Source organism: Pezoporus flaviventris, unplaced genomic scaffold (genome assembly GCF_033815535.1).
Source record: "Pezoporus flaviventris isolate CSIRO_AGI_PZ_B2104156 unplaced genomic scaffold, CSIRO_AGI_Pfla_v1 ptg000030l, whole genome shotgun sequence".
Lineage (NCBI taxonomy): Eukaryota > Metazoa > Chordata > Aves > Psittaciformes > Psittacidae > Pezoporus > Pezoporus flaviventris.
The window spans coordinates 10,816,088-10,841,892 of record NW_026892578.1 but is presented as its reverse complement, the minus strand read 5'-3'; the positions used below and the strand labels follow the sequence as shown (position 1 = coordinate 10,841,892).

At 39.9% G+C, this 25,805-nt stretch overlaps 1 protein-coding gene across 3 annotated transcripts in view; it reads right to left on the bottom strand.

Moving 5' to 3' along the window:
* Window positions 1–1,047: 1,047 nt before the first annotated feature.
* CLCN4 (chloride voltage-gated channel 4) overlaps window positions 1,048–25,805 on the bottom strand; it is a 43,756-nt gene continuing 18,998 nt past the window's right edge. For all 3 annotated transcript variants that reach the window (XM_061459897.1, XM_061459899.1, XM_061459898.1), the window contains exons 4-12: window positions 24,600–24,787; window positions 19,386–19,508; window positions 17,591–17,797; window positions 17,418–17,498; window positions 16,347–16,892; window positions 14,038–14,224; window positions 11,132–11,530; window positions 7,245–7,461; window positions 1,048–5,341 (exon numbers count right to left, since the gene is read on the bottom strand). In XM_061459897.1, coding sequence (XP_061315881.1) covers window positions 5,251–5,341; window positions 7,245–7,461; window positions 11,132–11,530; window positions 14,038–14,224; window positions 16,347–16,892; window positions 17,418–17,498; window positions 17,591–17,797; window positions 19,386–19,508; window positions 24,600–24,787 — 2,039 coding nt within the window. In that variant the 3' untranslated portion in view covers window positions 1,048–5,250. The remainder of the gene's footprint in view (window positions 5,342–7,244; window positions 7,462–11,131; window positions 11,531–14,037; window positions 14,225–16,346; window positions 16,893–17,417; window positions 17,499–17,590; window positions 17,798–19,385; window positions 19,509–24,599; window positions 24,788–25,805) is intronic.

Below are 25,805 nucleotides of genomic sequence, written 5' to 3'. Positions count from 1 at the left end.
TTATAATGTGCTCAAACTGAGCATATTAGTTATGCTCAGAATGCAAGAAAGATTAAAGGGGGGATGCAGACATGACCAAATGCTGCAGCTACAGATCAGCAATTTCTGTCTCATTCTGCCTAAGAGCTCGTAACTGCTTCAGGATGCATTTCTCAGTCATGTCCCTGCTCTTGATTGCCTTCACTGTGAAGCCACTGATTAGGACGATGAACACATATAGATTGAACTTTAGTTTCTGCATGCCTGATGCCTCCTGGCTTTTCAGTGGCTGCATTAAGTCATGTTAGGGCCATGGCTGGAGGCCTGAGGATTCCAGTACCCAGTTCTGAAATGAGTAACCATAACCCTAACTTAAAATAGGATATTGCTGATATATCAATTCTATCAAACTTGTTCTCTGAAGCATGTCTTGAAACCTGTAATGCTCCTTTAGGATAAACCATTAATTAATGTCTCATTTGCACAAAGCCCCAGTCTCTTTCTACTTGGTTAGTACATTAGTCAGGTTTAAGCCCATATTCTTTGCTAGTACCTAAAAGCTAGCTTCTGACAGAGATTTAAAGGATGTTTCATGCAATTAAAGGGACATAATTGAACTTGCCATTTTTAGTATTTGAGCTTAGCTGTGAACTAAAGTGCAACTGAAAACTTTATACAAAACCTGAAATCATCAGGGCGTTGCAATATCTAGCTTAAAAGATCTTTCATGATTATCTTAAACAGAACAATCCAGCAGGAGAATTTTTTTTTTTTCCTTAATAAAGGATTTATGAAGCTTAAGGGGGGGGGGGAAAGGAGGGGGGGGAAGCAAAAAAAAACCCAACATTTCTCTCTGAAAATTAGACAGCCAACTGTCAAGGCTGATTCTTTGAAGTCTACTGCATAAACTTTCCTAACTTCCTACTTAGTATTAGCTAACCCATAACTCAATTAGATATCCTAAACCATTCATCAGGCTTGAGTTATTCCTATAGCTGGGACAAGGAAACATCAAATTCATACAGAGACATTAACTGAAATACTTCTCCAATTGATAAGATCTTCACAAAATGTTTCCAGTCCTGTAAGTCAGTTTTATTTAAAAAATAGAGTCCAAACATTGTTTTTCAATAAGGTGCAACATAGATACTCTTTTCTACAATAAAAACCAAAAAAGCCAGCTGAAAACAGAGCAATACTGTATTCATATTCTCATTCCAACACGGAGTCAGTGGGTCTCCTGTAATTCTTAAACATTTTTTTTTCTGCTTCATCAAAGCATAAGTATTAATAATCAGTATTACTGTGACAGCCAAAGGGTCTGGCTCTGGCTAGTATAATCCACATTTTGTACTTTTACAATAAACTTTCTGGTACAGATTGCTTCAAATACACATCAGAAACTGAATGTAACAGAACATAGTTCATGCAAAACAAAGGTACAATACTGAACTTGCATCATTCAGAGATTTTTATTTTCTTGTTTAGCCTGACATCTTTGAAGTCCAACTGCTTGAATATGAGGATTGAGCTGAGGTTGCATAAAGTGAGCACTATGTACTGAAGTACTTACGTAACTCTAAGATTGATCAGGCTACGTGACTATCTTGAGCTCTACAAATTCAAATAAATACTTAAGGCTGAGATCTATGTCTCTTGGAGTCTAGTCAGCAACTTCTGAGACGTATTTGGGAATACAGATGGAAAAAAGTGACTGATAATGGGCTTGTTATGTGGAAATACATTGAATCATTACATCATAACTGTATTTTCTGAGAAAAGCATGTTATTAATTTGTATTAGGAGTGTTCCCTATTCAGATACTCATACTAAGAGCAATGAAGACTGTAGTATGGAGGAGGCTTTCTAATTAGCAAAGTCTGTCCAGTTTCAAAGCCCTCCGAGGTCATCCTAGCATCACCTCAGCCTTGATAATGCTGAGCAGCTGAAGTTAGCAATGACTATGCCATTTCTGGAAATCAAAATATCTGTCCCTGCTCTAAAGGGGCCAAATGTTTTTTGAACAGACATTGGAACAAGGAGCAGAATTACACATCCAAAGCTTTTTTCCTTGACCCATTAGATATTTAAACCATCTCATCTAAAGAGGAATGCAATTGATAGAAAAGAGCTATATACCTATTTACCTGCCTTCTGCTTGGATAGGAGTCCCAGGGTCAAACTGCACCCACAGTAAGTGCAGAAATCTCAATTCCCTCTGTTCTTTCTTACAAACCACTATGATGGCTTTATGGATCCTGTTCTTATGCCCTGAGGGCTCCTCATATACAGTCTAATGAGACAAGGCAACAGGCTATTGCAGGGTTTAATGTTGGTTTTAGTGGATCAGGTGTCTGGGTGTTAATGGGAATTAACCACACAAGTTTATGCCTATGCATAGCCACAGACTGAGCTTAAGCTGATAAGTAAATGCCCAAGTTAAGTTTGTATTCAGGGCTCGTTTAACCTCAGCTAAGTGACTCCAGGTCTTTTTTTCTGGAAATAACAATTTTTTTCAGTGTTGATAAAACATCCTGGCTCCTGTTAGCAAACATTGCCCTCAGTACTGTGAATGCTTTTCAGAATTAGCTCTGCTATGGACTACGTTATAATGCCACATGGACTGAAATTTTCTTCACTAACAGAGAAGGTTTTAGACCATTTTAAGACCACTTCTTTCTCCTAACACATAGGAAGCCTTGAGTTTGACTTCAAATAGCAGATGAATTCACTTCCCAATTTACCTCTCTTGGCTTATGAGCAAAAGAGGTATTTAGAAGTGTTCAAGTAGGAAGTGTACGCCCTCTTGTCTTCTATGTAAACATAAAGGAAGATTGAGAAGTGTTCATCGAACATGTATGTCTTAACATCAAGAGCTAGAAAAGTGAAAAGTAGAACACAGTTTCTGCTTTAATTTCAGAACAAGACTGCTCTCAAAGACTGATATTTATAGCAATCTAAATCTAAAGATTGCTATTTATCTCAGCCCAAATCCCTTACATTTTAGTGGTTCTGGGTAGAAACTGACATTTGTACTAAGCTCTCCTTGGGTTTAGATGTAGAAATGAACTGATTTTATTTCATTATGGCATCTCTGTTCAAATGAGGAAATCCAATGTTTATGAGCTTGACTGTTGACTAGGTTGGTTTTTACGAGTTTGAATGATGACAGCTTCACAGAAAAATATAAGAAACAACAACATTTTGTTGTATTTCCTATTTTCAGAAGGAAAGGGTTGCTTAGTTCTGTAATTTACATAGTTTTAACAATATCCCTTTAATAATACATTGTACTGCAGATGTTCAGTTAACAAAAAGTATGCACTGAAATATTTATGGGCTTTGGCCAGAGCTATGTATATTTATGTCAGTCTGTTGTGAATGCTATTGTTAAATGGAGTACTTAGCAGATTAAAATTATCCCATTACTTCCATTTCTTTTACTTAAACAATTTGGGCCATACTTTGTGTGAATGCAGTGGGACATGCCAGAAGGAAGCAGGGTTACCGGAGATAAGAGGTGGAATTTGCGACATGCACCTTCAGCCATCTAACCTAGGCTACACCTGGCTAGTTGTCTCAGTTCAGGCACACAATTATCATGCACTCTGCCCACAAGTTGGATCGACAGTCTGCCTTTTGTCTGGAGTAAGAAACAGGCTCTTCTGGCATGAGAGGTCTCCACTCACCTCTTTCCATGAAGACCATCTGGATGCAATGGATGTGAGCCACCAGTATCTGTATGGATTTGAATAAAAATAACTGAAGTCTTAGATGTCTAAATGAAGGGACCAGACTCTCAGAGGGTCTGGAGGGGATTCAGGGCACCTAAGTTAAAATGCAACCTCTCTCCAAGCTTTAAGCTTATAAAGAAAACACTGGGCAGTGTGGATTATGTGTTACTGAGAGTATTGGTATTCTGTTACCGATAGCAGTATTGACCAAAGTGCTAGTGTATTAACACAGAAAATGCTGGTTCTGTGCATCTCACATAGAACCTGAACAAGGGTTTAGGGCAATTTACCATTTTTACCTGAATGACTTGGAGGTTCCTACCACGGGCTGTTAAATCTTGTGTTCTTGGTGCAAACAGATCAGTAGTTAAAGCTTTGCTATTGTCGTTTGAATTCTCAGGCCCTTTGATCTTATCCAGGGGTAGTGTTACGGGGAGGGCTTCCATAGTCCTGTGACTGGCAGATGCATAAAAAGTAGATCTGCTACAGAATAACTTAAATTAACTTCAGCAATCTCTTGACAGGTAGAGACAAATGCCAAGAAATAGTGGTGACGAAAAGAGAATAAATGGAGAATGAGGAATCAATGCAGAACTTCATTAGTTTGTGAAAAATGATGACGTACACAAGGGGAGACAGATGGGAGATCTCATGTCTTGTCATTAACATTGATGAGAGATGGATGCCAGTCTCCCTTTAATGCCTTTGAAAATTCCTCCATGGGTGTCTATGTTTTTTCCTGTTGCCACAGCAAGCCACATAATACTAAATATTATAGTACCTGTATGCAAAATTGCATAGAGAAATAATAAATCCTTACAAATAAGTCACATTTCAACATTAATAAAGGGAGGTTGATTGACATAAATGATAAACTGTATAAAATTCAAGGACTAAAGCAGGGAGCAGGGGACACTGCATTTTAAAGTGAATTGAAGTGTGCTCTTGCTCCGTTACCGCCAGTCTCGATTCACTTAACTTTTACAAAAATAAATGAAGATGACAAAATTTTTCATTTAAAATATGACAACTTTTTCCCTCACGAAAATGGTATAATTCAATAGCATATAAATAGCCATGACTTCAGTAACAAAAACGACTGAGATTGCTCATACACACTCTTTAGTTTGGAACACAGATCTTTATACCTCTTACATAGCTTATACACAGACAATGTCTTGCAAGTCTTCACACCTGCCTCAAGAGTTACACTGAACACTGATGCATCCCACTGGTGCTCCTGGCTCTTTGTCTCTAAGCACTACATCATTTACTTACACCCACCAATGCTCCAATTGAGCTGTTGGGAATCTCATTAAGGAAACACAGCTTGATGTCTGCAGCTGTTCAGAGTTTCTAAACTGCCTTCCTCATTAAATAAGTGCCATCCTGCATACGCTCCCACTGACAGAGGCATATTGGGCCATTCTTCATACACATTACATTTTCTCTTCAAACAAAACGAAACACCAAACATAGCCTTTGTGTTAATCTAGAAGGGATTCCTTTGGGGTTACTTTCTTCTTCCCTTACCAGTCTAGTTAAACATGATAGATTCAGGGTCCTGGTTTGCCATTTGAGCCATATGTCTTAATACATCCTTTTTAGTTATGATACCCAGCAGCCTCCTAGAAGAGAAAAAGAAAGAAAAGGTCAACAATCATCTCATATATCATCCTTTTTTTCTTTTTTCCCTGTTCAACTGCAGGGACGTTTTGTAAGTAAGAGCTTCCATATAGCACTGTCCGTCTCATCCATTCCCCAGTGATTATCTTTTGTAAAAAGCATTCTCACCTCATGTATTTTTACACCAGTCATGATCATTAAGTGAAATACTTCGGGTTGTTACCTTTTCTTATTGGGAACATGACTGAGTGAGGAGCTACAACTACTGATACTTTGTACAACAAAATAATGAGTTTCCTTAGGCACAGGCTGCTGAGGACTAACAGCACAAAACCAAGGCACCAGTGCACTGAGCTAGGGCATGGGGTTTAGTAACACATGAGCTAAGATAAAGCACAGGCTTACTTTCATAAACGCTCTCTGGCAGCATAATTCCTTCAAATCTGAGTGATAATTTCTCATTTATGTGAACCTAAATGAATTACATATATATATGTGTCAAGAAAAATAAGGCCTGTGGGATGTCTAGCCCCAAGAGTCAAAAATTCCCTAAGCTCCAGCATTCAAGGGCTTTCATTTCCAGTTTTTAAAGGCCACAAGGCACTGAATTTTGCAACTGTGTAATAGTTATTATTTTTCCACCTTTCATTTCATGAAAGTGCTAGAACTCAAGATGCAGGCACCTGGAATCAGCACCAACCTTTGTCCTGAAAATGGCACCTATCTTCTTAATACTGAGGACACTGCATCGACATAACAGCTGATATGCAGTATTTTGAGTAAAAAAAAAAAAAAAGGGGGGGGGGGCTTTTTGCAGAAGACTAAATTTTAGTGTTCTGCATTTAAAAATTTTTGCTCTGTTTTTGCTACCCTGTTGTAAAGTTTCTTCTTACTACTAGATCCTGGGATGAGCAATGATCCCAAAATAGCTCAAATCCCACTGGAATAATGGGGTGCTATTTCTGGTGCTCACAGTGCAGCTTTTTACTCTCCTAATTTTATGTTTGCCCTCACTTCTTCAGCTGGTTTTTGTGGACTTTTGGTTTATATGCCTTTCCGGTTTCCATTAAAGAAAGCTGAACAGATCAATTTTCTTCCACTGACATCATTTTCACAGTCTTCACAAGCATCTAATCTAGAAACATGTGTTTAGAAACATACACATTCTTTGCAAACAATTGCCAGGTCTGCCTCTGTTGAAAACTGAACAATAGTGGAAGCCAAAACAGTTTCTTTTGTATTTATCATTACCTTATCTGAATGACAATACACTAAGGATTTCAGAGAAATAATCATAATGAAACCTAACACCCAGCAAGTGCCATTTTGCTTCTGAATCCTTATTCTTCTAGTCAAGAAACAGACAAAATCAAAATAGTCACTTGATTGTCTCAAAGGTGCCAGTTAATTAGCTACTGTCTATACTTGGCCTTAACCAGGAAAAACAGTGGGTTTAGAATCACAGAATCAGGTAGGTTGGAAAAGGCCTTTAAGATCATCAGGTCCAAACTTTACCCCAGTATTGCCAAGTTCACCATTAAACCACGTAACTAAGCACCACATCTACACGGTTTTTGAACTCTTCCAGGGACAGTGATTCCAGCACTTCCCTGGGAGGCCTGTTCCAATGCCTGATTACTCTCCCTGTGAAGAAATTTTTCCTAATATCCAATCTAAACCTCACCTTGAGGCCATTTCCTTTTGTCCTAACACTTAGAACTTGGGAGATAGCCACCTCCTTGTTCCATCCTTTTTTCAGGTAGCTGTAGAGAGCAATAAGGTCCCTCCTGAGCCTTCTCTGCTTCAGACTAGAAAACCCCAATTCCCTCAGCTGTTCCTCATAAGTCTTGTGCTAAGAAAATCTCCCCACATTCTCTAAGCATGCTTGACTCAGCATCTACTCACCCACTGCGAGTGACAAGACACTGCCGGAGCCCGAGTTTCCGGAAAATATCTACCACGGTCTCCATTGGTGTATGGTCAGTGACAGTGAAGGGGCTCAAATTGAGAATACGCCGCAGCTTCAGTGGATGGGGACTGTTGGGTGGTAGTTCGGGGGGGTCTTCAGTGAAGTACACAATGGAGTTGCTCACCACCCCATCCTGACGCTGTCTTGCATTCTCTGTACAATAGAAAGTTCAAGGCAGAGAGTGAGTTAGGTTTGATAACAAAACAAAAAAATACCCTTCTTTGGAAAGCAAAGATGGTAAATGCTTTTTGTCTTTAATATATTGAGATCCCAGAAGTTCGGGTTACTCAGCAAACTTGAGTTTCCTTGAGACATTGTACCCTTGAAGCAATCATGAGTGATATTTTTAAAAACGCATATTTTTTCTTGGTTAGGATAATATTTTTCTGAATAAATATGCAGCTCATTGCATTCACAAACATCAGTAATCCAGTTTCTGTCAAACTCAAACGATTATAATGTCATTTCCTCCATTGTGACAATCACAACGGAAGCTTCTATTATATGCCTGAAGGAAGGGTGTCAGCAGCTGTGTATGGTCCCAGCTGGCTTGAAGCAGTTTGTTTGTTCCCAGACATTCTCAGTGGAGTTGGGAAAATCTGGGCATGGTGAATGGATTTATGAACACAAAGCTAGGGAAAGACCAATTCACATCCCAGGGATGTGGGTTGGTATGGGTGTTGTTCTAGGCCAGCAAATCTCTCTGGCATGCTGGGGGGAATTTTATGGGTTTGCACTTAATTCCTTAAGTAGTGTTTGCATATCTACATTTTAATAGGGCAGAAAAAAATAGCATCTTACTTAAAAGAAAATAGTAAAGGGAGGAGCAATATATACCAACAAATGAGTCTGATACATTTTTTCCTCGATGGTACATATTTGACAAATTCCGAAAGTTCAAAAGCTACCACTCATACTTTGATCAAGCTGTGAAGTGAAATTCACACTACATCTGGAGTTTACATCAACAAAACAAGCCTTTTAGTTAAAAGTATGCTCCAAGAAGAATTCTTAGCATCAAAGGGGTTTATTTTCTTTGTATTTTTTACCTGATTTCTACTTTATACAACAGGACACAAAAAATATATGAGATGGATTTCCAAATGATAGACAGCTTCTCTGTCCCCGAATAAGCATATTATGTTTGGCTCTAAGGGTTTAACTCTGCCTTCTTTTTCCCCTTTTTTTTTTTTTTTATAAATTCTTGGAAATGGTTAGAAGAATTATCTTTGATTAATATAGGTTGCTCCTGTTCTTGAGAGGTACAGCAAATCAGACATACTCAACCCGTGTGTATATGTTCTTGGAGAGCATGGCCATCAATCAAAGCGTAGAAACCTGCTCCTGTGACTTGTAATGTGTAGACAGTAATGGTTTCCAACATATTCCAGCTGCATTTTTTTTTCCCTTTAATGATCATTGTCTTGTAATATTTCTGGAACTGGAGCAGTGCTGGCTCAAACCTAATATCAGTACAGTATATGATTTTCAGCCTTCTCACCCCACATATTACAAGGCCTATTGCAATTTATAGGAATGATGCTAACTCTGTCTCGTTTTGTTTCATACATCTAATTTCAAGTGTGAATATGCCTGCATAGCTCTTTGATATATGATCTGTGCTAAGAGGTAACATTAATCAAACTGAACATTATTTCCACCCTTTGATAAAAAACCTTGACAGCTAGGTATTTCCTTTCCAAAGCAGCACCCAAAGCAATAGGCCCAAGCATTTCAGTTACCACATTGCTGTTCCCAAGGCAGCAATGACCCTGGACAACAGTGATTAGCCAAAGCCATGACTTCACTCTTCAAAGTCAAACATCTCTCTGGAGAAATCTGAATGATGTAGTACTATTGAGCAAATTCTGTGGCATCAGGAAAACGGTGGACTTTGTATGCAGTCTCACAGGATGGGAGAGTTAGAGTAAAAGGGAAGAACAGATCATTTTTGCAGTCAGCAGGTAAGAAAAACCGCCATAGCTTAACAGAAAGGCAAAGAAAATGGATGATGATGTCTGTTTTTACAAAGTAATCTATGCAGAAGGCTTTTGTCATAGCTAGACAGTGAATTAGTTCTCTGAAGAGCAAAACGGCCTCTCATACCCAGGAGTTCACAGTTCACAGCCTATGTTAACTACTTTGCTCTCTCAGCTCCACATTGGGAAATGTACATTGTACAGGCCACCTGGCTTGTGTCCAAGACTCTGACTTTTGTACAATGCCTCTTAAGCTGGCCAAATTTAAGAGCAGTTCTACAGGGTCAAATACACACCTTTGTAAGACTGTAAAGTAGGTGCCATCTTAAATGTAGGCACCTGTTCTCAGAGGGTGACTGTGCTGACCTGACCTGCATACCTGCTCAACAAGGACCAGTGGAAGGACGCAGTCCTCCTCAAAGATGCTTCTGAGCAATTGGAAGTGGCATTGCTGTTCACTTTACAGGAACCGGATGCATTCCTAGAGCATGCTTAGCCCTCCACCCAGTAAGAAAAAAAATACATAGGTGTAAATCATGAGGAAGAGCAGTGTTTGAACAGGTATTTGATGTGAGACTCCATAGCTGTTGCCTTCATCCAAGAAGTCAGTTGTGTGAAGAAAGTGGAGTACTTCTGCAGAGTATTCCCTGGGCCACCACACTGCTGATGCACAATGTATTGGTCCAGAGAAAGAAGCTGAAGCTTCTTGGTTGAAAGCACATCTCCATGTAGCGTCATGCATTGTCATACTAGTTCAAACTGAGAAGGCATTTTGCGGGGCATAATGCACTGAAAGAAGCGATACTGTTGTGGGCTTTTCAGAAGATCTCATTCCCTGGCTACAGTGCTGCACAAAAGGGGCTCCTACTGTTCACAGACATCCCTCCAATATCTCTGGATGCTGTCAGGCTGAGCAGGAGATATGAACCTGAGCCGAAGATAAGAACCTGAGCAGGAGATAAGAACCTGAACAGGAGAATAAAAAATGCTTTCCCATATGTGAAGTTTACCTCTTGGTAAGTAATTTTATAGTTTATGAAGACCTAGTGTACGGCTCCATGAACACAACTATGAAGCAGGCTGAGGTGAAGGTCTGCCACACATTAGCTACTCTGTGGTAATGAGCAGCAACGACTTCTGCAATAAATGCAAAGCAACTTTGGCCTTCAAGTGAGAGAGGATTAGCTATCAAAAAGTTGCTAGCATGGTACAGAACTAATGTTTTGCCCTGCCCTGAACGGAAAACATGTACTATGTCTTTTGGGAAAGTGAAACCAAATCCAGATTTTAAATCACAAAGACACAAACCATACTGGAAAGATTAACTGTTTATCACAGAGTCAGCACAGAATGACATCAGGAGCTGTCATACTCAGCCAAAGAGAAAAAGGGTCACCAAAGGTCCCTGACAGCTGGGGATTTTAGGAAAACTAATGTATGCAGAGAAGGTTTTGATTTTTTAAATCTCAGTTCTGCCTTAGATCTTATGAATGTTCTTAATTAGAGCTGATCAGGAAACAGTACCTTTTCCTCTGGAAAATGTGGATGCCAAAGAAAGTTTTCGAACAGGAAAGTGTTTTGATCTAAAATATTTGCTGAGTTTATTTTTAACTGATTTCTTTGTTATCAGTACATAGCTAGATACTTTCACACATCTCCTAGCAAGCCCATTCAGCCATGTTGCTATTTATGACCTGAATCAAAAGATTCAGTTGCCCAAACTTCTCCAACTTCCTTCAGACAGCATCTGATCTTTTTGCTTTTAAAGTGAGGGCTCTGCATCTTCACTCCATGCAATTTTCCCACCAATCTACAGTACACCAGTACACTGATATTCTACTCACTTATTGCAAGAATCAGCTCTCGTCTCTGTGCAAACCCAATAAGTCTCTCTGAGTCTTTCGAAACCACTACTGGAAAGCCATTGTAGTCAGTCTCCTTGATTAGTGTCTCCACATCCTCCACTGTCATGCTGTCCTGTGTCAGAACAGAGAGAGGAGCTTCACCACGCCTTGGTCTCATGACATCAGTTGCCAGGGTTCGGTGGGTGAATTCATCCTTCACATCCAGAAATGGGTAGCCATTCAGATGAATGTGAGCTTCATAGATCCCTTCTTTCCCAAAGGCGTCTGCCACCCACTTGCTTGTGACAGCTGCAGCCATAAGAGGTACGATGTACTCCAGGCCTCCAGTTAGTTCAAACATAATCACCACCAGAGAGACTGTCATTCGAGTAACACCACCTGCCAATAAGGAAAGCAGTCAAGTTTCCCTCAGTGTTCTTGAAGTATACATACTATGCAACTCATTTACATTTTTTAGTCTTACACTCACAAAGGCATGAGATTATTCATGCTGAGTACTTTCCCTTATACTTTATGAAGTATTTTGGGCTTATTTCACTGAAGAAAGAGAACATTAATCTACTGCAATTTTCATCAAAAAGATTGAGTGAACTTGCTCAAGCCAAAGATGATAACACTGAAAAGCAAATAATGAATGCTAAAAGACTGAGCTAACAAACTAGAAAGCATGCTAAAAAAAAAAATCAGCTATATTGGATACTTGAGAAACTGAAACTGAATCCTGCCATTAGCCCTCTGAAGTAACTCCAAGAATCAGCTGAGTACCATGAGGGGGTCAGGTAGGAGCACTGGGAGGTGGACTTCATATTGATTAACCGATCGCGTTCATACTGGAGTGAAAGCTAAGCATTATCTTTGGGTATGACACAGTTACAAAATCCTATGTAAGGGTAGTTTAGGGCCACTGCAAGAGCTATGTTACAGCTTAAACCCTAGCTTTTGATACGAGTATAATACACAGTTTGAACTGCATACAACTTGTTCTGAGGCCATATAGGCATGCAGCTGGAGACAGGCTTGTAGCTGTATTTTTCAACCTAGTCTTTATGTATTAATTTCATAAGCAAGCTCCTTACTCCTTCAGTTTACATTAAAGGATAAAAATAATCACATAACTGCAGACAAGTGCGTGTATATCACTGAATTATTAGGTAACATTTCTTTGCCTCTGTTCAAAAGGTAAATGTAATAAATCTACTATTTTTAGGCCTCAAAATACAGCACCATTTTAGATGAGAGAAATCAGAAACAGGTCATTAAAAGATGCTTTTAATCTAGCAGCATACAGGAAAATTAAATTGTTGATTATTTAATGTGATGATCCGGATATGACTTTCATCTGGGGAATGCCTTAAACTTCTGACTCTGAAAAGCTGAGAGCAGATACTAGAGTAAGGAGCATTTAATACTTACTCTGTATCTCTTACTTGAAGAGAGACAGATCTTGAGCTTAAGAATGAGCAGTGACCATTCCATTAAGGTCACTGCACCTCGATTTGGAACTTTTAAAAGAGAAAGTGATTGCTAACTAGAAGATCAAATGCAATACAAGACAAAAATTTTTGTGCATCATTTGTTTTATGGACAAGGGGAAGTGTTTTAGTGGTTTTGACAGTAAGATTCATCCTAGCTATTTAATGTGCCTGCAGTGCTGTAGGTGTTCACATCAAAAGGGGTGATCCAGGTTGCCTTTATAATCTCTGGAGGAAAACAGGCATTTTTGAGGCCAAAAATCTTTTCATCTGCTAATTTGCCTGGTTTTAGATGTCTGTTGCCAGATAATAGTGATCATTCCAGCATCTCATTTTTCTGTTTTGCCTGTGAAGGGTATCAACACAGCTAGCTCAGATGCTGACATCTACATTACAGACATTAAATTTAGACAAGCAAATCCCACCTTTCCTTTCTTCCTCTATAATTGACTGCACAAGTGATCCTGCTTTTCAAATATGAGACTCCAAGACTGATTTTTTTCTAGCTTTTCCCTGAATATATCTTCCATTTCAAACCTATCCAATAATATTAATCATGTCTTATACTTTCCCACTATTATTTCATCATCTGATGATTGTGTCAACAGCAACAAACAGAGGAGGCAGAACATGCAAGTACAGAAGGGGAAAAGTATGATCAGGCAAAAACATGTTCAAATGATATGCTTGTAACATTCCTGTTGCATCTAAGACCAGAAATTTGATATGTCAGGTATTATCCAATGATCTTGCTTTAATAGTTAACAGATCATTCCTGTTACATTCAATAAATCCCATCGATTGGATGTAATCAGATATTGGCCTATGGTTAAAACTAAACCAGGATACAGCTCAGTTGGCCATATGTGACACACAGCCAAAATAAGACCCATAATTTTTACCTCTTTGTAGCTTAAAATTTGGCCAGAACTGGGAAGTTTGTTTCTTGCACTGAGAGAGAGCACAGTCTAAACATGGAAGTAGCTTTAGTCCAGCTACAGTGGATTTCACTACATCAAAAGGGCAAGAACAACAAAAATCCAACAAACCAACTCCAGAACAAACCAAACCAAACAAACAAAAAAGCAAAAATACTCTTCCTTGAAAACCTGTCTCCTAACTTCAATTTTTCTCTTAATTTCTATATGTTTTTTGGCAGGAGGTATTTTTTACAAGGAGTAGGCGTTGGTAACTACAAGCCTCTGTTGTTAACTACCTGGCAGATTCCTAGAGAGACCACTCTAGAGAAAGCTGCCCATGCTTTAGCCAATCACATCTTGATTTCAACCTCTAATACGTGCAGAAATGCCAGCATAGCATAATAGTTTTTTAACACAGACACAAAGCCCTCATAAACAATTTGTAGGTCCCCAAACTTCAGTGTTATTCATGCATGATCAGCAGGTACTGTACCCAAGCAAGCTGCAGCTCCCACCATAGCGTAAAGTCCTGGTGTGACACAGTCTGCCCCAGGTCTGCACCAGTTCCTGAAGATGATCCAGTCATGATGGTGATATGCCAGCTGCTCTACTCCAATCCCAACCATCCTGCCAGCCATGGCTCCAACAGCCATACTGGGAATGAAAAGGCCTGAAGGGATCTTGAATAAAACACAGACACATAAGCACGTTGACAAAAATGACTAGTAATTTACTTATTGATCAAACAATTAATCATTAGTGGTAAGAGAACCCCATTTCCTTATTGAGTGTTAGCTCAGAAAGCCATAGCCTTATAGCAGCCTACAGTGATGTTCCCTGTGGTCCAAGTCTGGTTTCTGCAGTGACTAAGTTTGTGTGGCTACATGTGTATTAACAATGCTAATGCTTTTTTTTTTTATTTTTATGTAATTTTGAATTCTACCTGCTGCATTACAGTGAATTTGATAGCTAAATGGTATTTCTGAATAATAGTCTGCTTTTAAAGTCAAGATGCTCTTGCTTTTGCCTTTGTTGCTTTCTCAGCAGGAAGATGGGAGCTGCTGATGTTCTGTTCATGGGCTTGAGAATTAGCTTAACTGAAAATCACATCTTGGTTTCACCCCCTCTACCACATGGAGTACTTTATAGTTTTATTACTACTCTTTCAGGCTAAATCAGACCAGATTTTAAATTAAATGTCAAATGCAGAATAAAAATTCACAGAAAGGACGCTGATTGGCCAGGGGCAGCTATTTCTTCATCTCAGTTTGCTACAGATTTTCCAGGAAGCTCTATGAATCATTACCTTGCTGTGGCAAGGGCTTGCATGGAGTTTTTACTGGTTTTAGAGTTGAAAAGTGGTTATATGTTTTTAATTCTGAAAATATGCCTTGAGCTTCCTAGAGAATTAAACCAAACCTCAGTAAGGCCCCGAGGCCTGAGGGCTGATAACAGCAAGCACTATCTCCCCCACCGTATAGTGTTAATTTGGTTGCTACAGTTGGATTGAGTCTTCTACATTTGGTGGGTAAAGATATTTAGTCTGTTCTTTTGCACAGTAGCTGAAACTGTCAATTGCTTCTAACAACTTTTAAATATATAGAGTAAACAAAGAACCACAGATTAAACAAAGAACCAAACTCAGACGCTTTTAAACAAACAAACAAGCAAAACAACTGATTGCCAGACATAAATCAGTTTCTGCAGTGAAGGGCATCTCATTCCAAGTCCTCCTTCAGAAATATATCTATCTGCAACATCCAAGTGCTCTTAAACTCCTATTTGCTCCCCCTGCTCAAGAAATCAGCAGGACTTACTTAGTCACTGGTCCTGAGTGACCTTCTACCATTCAGTAGTTCTTGTCTTTAGATGGAGAAAAACACAAAAGAAAAGCAAGACTCCAACAATTTCCTATTATATTTCAAGTAAAAGACCTTCTAAAAGATGGATCTTCATTTCAAGCACAGTGTTTAAGAAAAAGATGAGATGCTTCAGCTTGGAGTGTGATATAAACTACAGTGTAGAATTTAGGAAAACTTCCCATTGTCTGCTGCAATCAGATCAAGAACTAAATGCACAGATAATGGGAACCACAGGCAGACAGATATGTATTTTATATGGACTCTAGAATTCAGACATATAAAACTCACCACTAACAGTTTTGTATATACTGAAACCTTGAATAAATTGTTCTTGGATCTTTCATCACCCATTTATGGGGAGGAGGAGAAGGAAAAGGTTGCAGACTCAGAATAATGAAATCATACATCCATACATGCCACTCATTCCCTCTTTTTTTCAAGCTATGGTGTTTTAAAAGATAAAAAAAAAATAGAGCTTTTCAGCTACTTTTATATTTTTCTGAGATTTTAGATGTGTAAATCAGTAAATTTAAAGCTATCGTTTCCCCGAGCATAGCTACCTTGAGGCACATTAACACATTAATTCAACAAGACAAACAGCAGTGTAAATAACTCATATTCCCAAGAGAACTGAAAGACTGCTGCAGTGGGAATCATTTTGAATTTGCCTATTGGCAATAATGGATTTAAATTCCCACACAGATTTCTGTTTCACTTAATAAAACTGCAGATGACTAGAAAGTGAAAAAGCGGGCTCATCCCTCTGCTGCAACAGGGGCCCATAAGGCAAGGTAGATGAACCAACAGATATCTCATCAACACTTGCATGGCTACGTGTAGGTCAGAGGTGCAAAAGCCCTGCCAGATAGACCACAGCTGCTGATGACAACCCATCTGCGCCTTGTGCTCATGACAGCTTCTGTGCCTGTCCCCAGTTTACCTTCATGCCGAAAGTGAATATTGTGATAACAATTTTAAACACCAAGGCCAAGGCGAGCTGCCACATGGCAGTGTAGACTCCAGGGCCAGCAGGTCTGTCAGGAATGTCATCCACTGGCCGGGTCATGTTTGGGTCATTGATGTAGTCGCAGAGCTGGGAGGACTCCAGTGCACCGCAGTCATTGAAGAGCTCCGAGATCAGCTCACTGGTGCTCCTCCGCGTGTAGGGGTTGGGATAGGCAATGATGGCAGTGATAGCCGTTATCACTATGACCTCCAGGACTGGGTATTTCCCAAGTCTGGTGGTCTTTCTCCTCCTGCACCAGGCAATGTTGCATCGAATAAAGAGGGTCCCCCAGAGGCCGCCGAAGACACCAAGCAAGATGAAGGGGAAGAGCTCGGCCATGTACCAGGGGGTGTGGTACTCCACGTAGAACAAGACCAGCCGGCTGTTTCCAAAAGGATTGATGGACCTCAGCGTGAAGGCAGCCACGAGAGCAGCAAAAAATGACCTCCAGAGAGTTTTCAGAGGAAAGTAGTAACTGACCTAAAACCAAGCAGAGACCGTAAACACTTCATGAATGTGACAGAGAATGTTTGCTTTAATTACTATCACCACATGTTTCATCTGTGGCTCTACATCTGACTTTACTGGAAGCACTAGTCCTTACCACAGCCAGAATGTTTTCACAGAGGTATGAGAAAAGGCATTTTTAGATTTCAGGTAGGGAGCAGCAATCAGTTAAAAATCAATAAACCAAAATCCAAAGTTACTGGCTAGAGATGGTAAGAAGGATGCTCGACAGCTCAGCCCATGTGCCAGCTAAAGAAACCTCAGCACAGGGATACATTTCCAAATTGATTCATTTCATTTGTTTCCAGAAAGCCAATGCTGCTGCTTTACTCAAATTAGGCTAGAATATCTGGTTATTTCTTATTACTAGAAATCAAAGATAATTTTTGCTTCAGAAGAAAAATGGGCATGTAAGTGCTTGAAAAATAAAGAGGAGTCTTAGAAAAAGGTATCAAATGAAAATATATTTATTGAAACAAGCAAACTGCTGGGTCTCACCTCTTCCAGACTAAAAAGCACACCTCCAATTGGAGCACCAAAGGCAACAGAAACTCCTGCGGCGGCTGCAGCTGAAAGCACCTGCAAGGCAAATATTTACATACAACGCATGAGTCCTTTGAAACACCAAGTATTTGGAGAGGGAAATTAGAGATGATGGGAGTCAACCTCACCTCTCTTCTCTTTCCTTCGTTCTTGCTGTACTTTGAGAAAAGGCTGCTGAAGAAGTTTCCACAACAGCAGGCCACGTGGACTAACGGCCCCTCTTTCCCAAGGCTGAGGCCTGAAGATACCACCAGAACCAAGGTGACTGTTTTGATTAAAAGTGTCCACTTTCCCAGGTAGCCCCTAATAATGAACCCACTCAAGATGGTTTTTATCTGGAAAGCAGGAAGAACATGTTGAAGAACTTAAGAAACCTTTTCTACTCTGAACTTGCAAATGGAGTTAAAATTCCAGCGGAGTTAAAATAAAGAAATTGCAGACTGCTTGAAAAGAGACAGTGAGGGAGAGAAAGTAACCGTAGGTAGGGCAACTTTCCCACAGCGATATTTGAGCAGGGGTTAAGCAGACCACACTTTTACTCTTGTTACGGGTGGTCCCCCGCTTTGGTAAGGAGTCTCGCAGAGATCAATAGAAATATGAAACTCTTGCGTATCTCCTTGGCTTACAGATCAGAGTTAAGCTAGACTCAACTTTAACAAAGCCGAAAAAGAAGCAAATAAACAACCACAGACTTTTCCCAGTTAAAACAAGAGAAAAAAAAGTTCTCAGTATTTGGAATGGCCATGCCATAAAAACATGCAAGTGTTATGAAATAAGAAAGTCCAGGAGATCTTATTTGTACAGATTTCCTCTTAATTTTGCATATGAATGGCTAGAATGCAGCACAATGTACATGCATGACACACAGGCTCCAAGGTGGGATTTGGGTTTGGACTGTAGCCCTGGAAACAGGCTGAAACTGAGCATCACCTCACATGAGATATTTATCACTTGGAAACTAGATTTACAGTTAACCATGAAAACTTTTTAAAACCACTTATATATCAATAATATATATATCAAATACATAAGAAACACATACATGTGAGCAATTTGAAACATGGAAATTATTTAAATATTTCAAATTATTGGGGAGGGGATGTCCTAATTGACCATGAAATATTTGAATGGTTCTCCTAGAGATTAAAAAAAAAAGAAAAGAAAGCCAAGATTCCTAAAATTTGGGCTGTTGATTCTGTCTGCCAGATTCTTACTAATCCCAGTGATCCTATAGCACTTCTAACAGAAGACTTCTCTGATTGAAAAAATCTTGAGTAGTTATGTTGCTTGAATTACAGGATTCCTCATTTTAACAGCTTAAATACGGGCCGACACTCAGTATGTAAAATATTGAAAAGCAAGTAAGATTTTTGGCTGCCATAATGCTGGCACAACAGCATAACATTGTCTACAAGGACGCAATTTGCAGAAGATGAAAGCCAGACACTTTTCAGGCATCCCAAATGATTGGCATCTTGCATCTTCAGCAGCTTAGGAAACCTCTTCATTTTATTTTGGTTTCGTTTAAAGCCTAGACTAGAAAATGACTGAGTTTGTAACTGGGCCAAGTAATTTAACCCAAAGAAAATTCTGTAGAATCTTATGGTGAGTATGTGTCTCAGCCACAAAAATTTGGAGCCCATAAAGTGATGACTGGGAGCTGCTGATTTTTAATTCAGGCTCTGGCAGTGAGGTATGATGTGCATTAACCTGTCACAGCAGCATTTGAACTTCTTATACAATGAACGATTTTGATAAGCACCATAAAGGCATGTTAGAGGAATGAAAGCAGATGAGACAGAAAGGCAATCTTCTTGTTCCTATACTATCTCACAGGACAGTTCTGAAATCAGAAAAGGTGTCAAATTATTATTTCTTTGGTTTGTTTGGTATTTCAATACCTACCCACAAAGAGAAACTCACCTCTGGGATTCCAGAGCCACAGGCATAGGGTGCAAACACTCTGACCAGGGAGACTGCCAGGAAAGCAAAACATAGAGCCCACATAATGTATAGAAAATAGTTTAGAATGTAAGCACTTGCACCCTAGAAAAATAACAGTAACAAACATTGTTAGACAAATGCAGGATGGTAAAACTCACACTTCTACTAGGGATTATGATGGCATGGAACCTGGTCTTTTCATTTATATGATAGCTGTTGCTTTTCCTCAGGAAGGAGAAATTATTTCATACAGTTCAACAATTCTATTACTCATGGAAAGAAGCAGCATTCTAATACATACTTAGACAGGTCCATACAGTCCGTTTGCAAGGGACCCAAGCACCTTAAAAATATCTTTCAAGGACTTAAAAATTAAGCCAACCACAAAAAGTTGCAAAATGTCAAACAAGTCTGTCATAAGGGCAAAAATAATTAGTGATAAAAAAAGCACCTAATGATGGAAGCTGCTGTGTTCATCCAATGATGGATGACAGGGATACATCTTTTTCTGAGGGCTGGTATTAAAAGGTTACCTCTCCATGCAGATGCTGATCTTTTAAAACGACACCCCTGTGTATATCAGTAGCTAGTTCACAAATGGTAAGGGTAAAACCATACATTAATCCTTTCCTTCTACATGATGCTATCTATGATAGGGTTGAAAAATGTTTACAAACACAATAGCTTGGCAGATACAATCCAGACACATCTCAGCCATTTTTGCCCTGATATTTTAAAAACATTCTAGTCAATAATAAAACCTGTCTTCAAACTAAATAGCTTTACTTCACTGACAAAATAGAAATGCCAATAATAATTAGCGTCAGTTGACTGTGCAGTGCCATAGTGAAGGCATAGTCAATAGTGACCTTCAAGCTTTCTACCTGTCTCTAGTGGCCAAGTCAAAACCGTTGTTAAAATCTGGCTTAGAACCCCTTCCTATTCACAAGCATAATTTTTTCGATTAATTTCAAGCACTCTACCTACACATACAACACAGAATCTAGTCAGAGGCATCAAACTGACACACATTAAACCTTTTTAAGGAGATTAAGCCTTCAAACAATCTCCTCTAGCAACATGACACTACAGAATAAAAACCAAGATGAACTTCAGCGCATGAATTGGTACGAATCCTTCACCTTTAACTGAACTCTTCCTACCGGATGCAATCCCAGCTGCTCAAGAACATGGGGGCCCCTATCTTTGCTCTGCAGAACAGCAGCCTGGATATCAACATTATGATAAATCGAGCAGGAAAACAAGCATTAATCACTTGTATTGTGTCTTCAGTTAACAGAGCTGACAAAACACAGTTCCCAGTCATAAAAAATCTAGAGCTGAGAAGACTCCCCTGTTTGCAAACTTGCAAGGAATCAACTTTTAACATGGATGCTTGCTGGCCTCATTTTCCAGGTCTCTGTCCATGTGAAAAGGCAGTAAGAGAACCATTGCTCTTATCCTCATGGATTTCTTTGGAAGAACGACAATTTGTTAAGGTCCTCTTGTGCTTGCTGAAGCAGGCTTTGCTGATAACAGCAGAATAACAGCAGCAATACAGTGCCATTCTCCAATGCCCTGAGACTGAGCAGTCATGGATCCCATGCTTACAGTGACTGACATCTGTCTGTAGTAACCATGGATCTTTGTTGCTACAGCTGAAGACAGTCTTGTCTTCATGAATGTCTTCTCCTAGTGCTTTCAATTACAAACAGCTATGACAATATTTACTCTTCCTGTAGAGAAAACTCTGGACATGTTGCCCCAGGGCAAAATTCTCCTGTCAGTGTGAACTGGAGTAACTCCAAAGAAGACCAATGCCGTTAGAACAATTTGATCCTACAACATTGAGTGAAAGCTGCAGTTTTGCTTCTAAACTCACTGGAGTCAAATTAACTTTGTTTCTTTTTACTACTTCTTCTTTCACATCTGATGAATACTGCGTCAACGTATTACTGCAGTCAACACATACACCTAGTGCACTGTGGCAGGACCCCACAAGAGTCTACATGGTGAGTTCAGTCCTATCCACTGGGACAACTCTCACTGTTACATTTTCCAGATACCTGGCATTCTGCAGGTCCAACTGCAGCAGTTTATAATGATTAATAATAATGAAAAAACACAAACCTTTGGGAAGTGAAGTAATAGTAACTCGGTATAGCAAATGGCTCATTTCTCATTCATTTACATGCCATTCATTACTAAGGCCCTGAATCAGTCCTAGGCATGTACATGGGAATCAGAGACCAAAAAAAGCTCACCAGTAAAGATGATCCCGCCAAGATCTTTTCCACTCTGCTAGTGGCTCGAAGGATTTACCCTGGCAGCAACAGTAACAGAGCAAGTACAGGAACTGAGAAAAACGTTGTGTTTTAGTTTGCAAGACCAAGCAGTATTTCAGATCTGGCGTCAGTCCAGTTCAGGTACAAATGGAACACAACTGAAAACAACCCTCCCAAACTCAGAATGCTGAAATAAACCACATCCCTCAGGATGCTATCCAATGTTTGTTTCCTCCAGAGACCCAAAGCTCTACTGTAACTCGGCTGGGGAATCTCACAGTTTGCAGACGCCCTCCTGTGGACATTACATCAGTGTGTCTCCTCCGGGCTCTCAAGACTGAGAGATTCAAGGCTGCAAAACTGGATTCCAGGTATAAAGGGGCTTCCCTGTCTTGCAGGTCTCAGCTTCATGACAGGAGATCCAGAAGCCCTGAGATGGGAATCCAGTCTGTCGCCGGACACAGCATCACGAGACATGGAAGACTTGGGGTCCTTTCCTTTACCCTGGATAGCTGTAAGGCCCCAGAAATGTGGTCCTCAATTCTAGTGAAGCTAAGGTTGGGACCTAGCTGAATCTGCAGAACAGGGGAAGGTCCAGGTCACCAGATACTTGCCAGAGATCTACCTAAAGTGGGTGGCACCTGATGTGCTTTAACACATCCTCTCCTCCAGTGAATTTGAGGGTTTGAAACAGTCTTTCATCAAAAAAAAACCCCACTTCACCTGCTCCTTGAAAGCAGTTTAGGAACAGAGAGATGAAGTATATAATTCACCTACAAACAGCGATCAGGGAAGAAAACTTAGCCTGGTATGTATCTGATGTGCTATTATGTTTTCCATAATAATCTACATCAAGACTCTGCTTTGGGCTCATTTTATAGGACTAAAATTAAAACATTTTTCAAGAGATACCATAGAACATGTCACAATTCTCAGTCAGAACATATGTACATGGTTTATCATAGCCATAAATTGTCTAAATCACATGGAAGAACTGATCTAAGTCTTAGTCCTCTGAATGTCAGTTTCTTTGGCTATGATGAGAAGACATTTCTGACCAAAGTACCCTTAAGGATACTGTTCCAAAGCACATTTGTCTAAAATGTGCTCCAAATTAGTCCTTCTGTCCACTGCTGTTTTATAAGGGCTGTTATGCAAATGTCAGGCACAAAGTGAAGCAATAAAAAAACAAACAAACAAACAAAACCCCCCAAACCCACCACCAACAAAAAAAAAAAAAAAAAACAAAAAAAAAAAAAAAACAAAAAAAAAAAACAACAAAACCCCCAAAAACCAAACCACCAAAACAAAACAAACTCGTAAAATTATCCTGAATCTCAGTCAAATTCAGTGTATTTTGATCCCTCCTCAAGTCCTCTACAGCTACAGGAATAATGCAAAACTTTCCCAAATCCTAAGACTTTTGCTACCAAACAGAATTTTTACTTTCCATATTTACATTTTTGTTGGGCTTTGCCTGTGATTTCAGTGTAACAGCAATAGACAGCTTTATTATTAATATTTATAGCATTCATTGGGCCATGGCAGCCAAAACCCCACAGAACTCAGAGGCCCATTTGTTTTGAGAAAGATCCTAAAACTAAGCCAAGATGAACCCTTTTTTTCATCATGACTAGGGCATGAGAAGCTCAGTGTGAACACAGTAAAGTTTCACAGTGCCCTCCTAGCTGATACCTTCCCTATAGGCCACAGCATACAACAGTCATGATTGCTGATTTTAAGTAGTAGCCAAAAGCAATAAATTTTCTGCAAGATATGCTCCGTTTTTATATTCCAGCTTTTCATAGTAACAGCATGTCGAACACATGCACAGGATTTCCAAATCCCATAACAATTTTAACAGTCTCCTCTTTTTCCCCTTCCCACGTATTTTTGTCCTCTTAAATTACAACATCATCCCCAGCCCTGCAACTTTATACCAGGGTAATATTTCTTCAGTGTGACAGACACAACCACGCAAACCATCTGCTGATGAAGACTAGCGCGAACCTAGCAAACCTCTGGCAAAGGGAAGCTTGGCGCTGTGGACTGGCAACAGTGCAGAGACTTTTGCCTGCATTAAATGGTGGAAATATTCAGGAAGAGTGAGCACCCCACTATGGCTTTTCAGAACTATGGAAACTGGGCTATACATATTCACAGAAGCCGCTTGTACTGTAAACCCAAACCAGCACTGAAGGAAAAGTGAATGACAAACTTGTATGATGATGAAGGTGCCCTCATTCTGCAGCACCAGACTACCTCCACACAAGGGGAAGACCTGAGACAACCTCTCCACGTCATCCATTTTTTAATTGCCTGGCTGGAGATTATCTATGCCACAGAAGTACATATTTTCCTCTCCTATTATTGACCAAACTGCACTACCAGATATTTTTTAAAAGCCACATTACATACTTAAGCCAGTTCTCTTCAAAGTCACATTCATTCCACCTCCATGTCATATTCAATTTTTGTTACGCAGATCTTACACAGCTCACACTACTACTCACAGCATTTGAATACATAAAAACCATCTGCAACCCCAAACATTTCCTCTTAAATGTATTTGTCAGGGATCACCATTTTTGTCCCATAAAGTTGTGTTTAAAAGACAAAAATTGGACAGCAGCTCAGGTCCCCTGGTGATTATGAGTGTTATGAAACACTTTTGGTTCAATACTGATAAAAAGAGAGAGTGATCTTGCAGTTTTCCATTATACACAACACTGGAACAATAAGACCTCTTCCAAGTTAAGCACATAATGGCTGTGGAAATGTCTTTTTTTGCAGCGTACTTGGTTCATTACTTTCTCTTTCAGAGCAGCTCTCTGGAGAGAACATCAGGAAGTAAGAAAAAAGGCATTGCTGGACTGCTGTGACCACAACCTAATCAGGTCTCCCATACCTCAGACTGGCTTACAAGAAGTTCAGACCATTTCTGCCACTGGGGACATTTGTCCCTGTCATCAAATGTCGTTTCATTAGACGTCCAGCAGCACTGCTCGTGGCTGTACCAGAAGGCAGACAGGCAGACACCCTCCTTCAGGTCTGTCATCCAATCCACAGCTAAATCTATCACTCCGGCTAATGTGCCTGGGAAAAGAAATGCAGAAAAAGAAACTGGCATTAAAAAATATCAAGTTGCAAGGAAAATAAATCTAATTATAACAACAGCAAAAAAAAAACCAACCCCACAACTATGATTTGGGGAAGCAGCTGCAATGTAAGCATGAATATACCAAAGAACAGAGGGCAACAACGTGTGCAAAGAAACAGCCAGCTTGTTGTCTGACCTTCAATACTCTCTCATTAGCTTTTTATTTTAAACGTTATCATTTCCATATTTACTGACTGCCAAGTAGAGAAGGCATAACTGATATAGAGCCTGATCCTGCAGTCTGTCCCAGGTAGGGGTACCATTTGACTGAGATAAGGAGGACTTCATCCTGAGCTGCAGGTCTCAAACCGCATTCCGTATTTCAGGTATAGGGGAGGAGGAGGATACATTATGTTTTCCTATAGCTTTGCTACAACATTTTAGAAGGAAGATTTCAGCGCAGAAACAATATAGATTCTGACTTATGAACTTAACGGAATCGTGCTCCCCATACGTTCATTCACTAGCAATCCGAGAACGCAGAATAAAATTACCCTTCAAATCCTCTGTGTAGCTAGCAGATTCCTTGCAGATTTCCCCAGCATATACAGAGCTACAGTGACACCCGGTGGTCATCGGACACAGACACGGGAAAACTTGCCGGGGCCAGACACAAGAAAAGAAAATCCTGTTTTTCTGGGGCGTTTCCACCAGCGGTAATTCCCAGCCCCCGGGATCAGATGTGTCCTCCCGAAACCAGCACCAGCAGGAAGGGGAAGGCTGGGAGCGACCAGAACACAGAACGGCAGACCTGTGTTCGGTCCGCGTGTCCAGGGGCTCTGGAAAGCATTAAGCCACCAACTGATTGAAGAGTCCTTTAGTATTTTCCACACCCCTCTCATATACAGTGGAAAGTAGAAGTCATCATTATTTTTGCACGTCATTTTAAATACAATTTCAGGAAACCAGTAATGGATTTGGAAGAGTTTACTGGGGCTAAACCACTGAAAAACA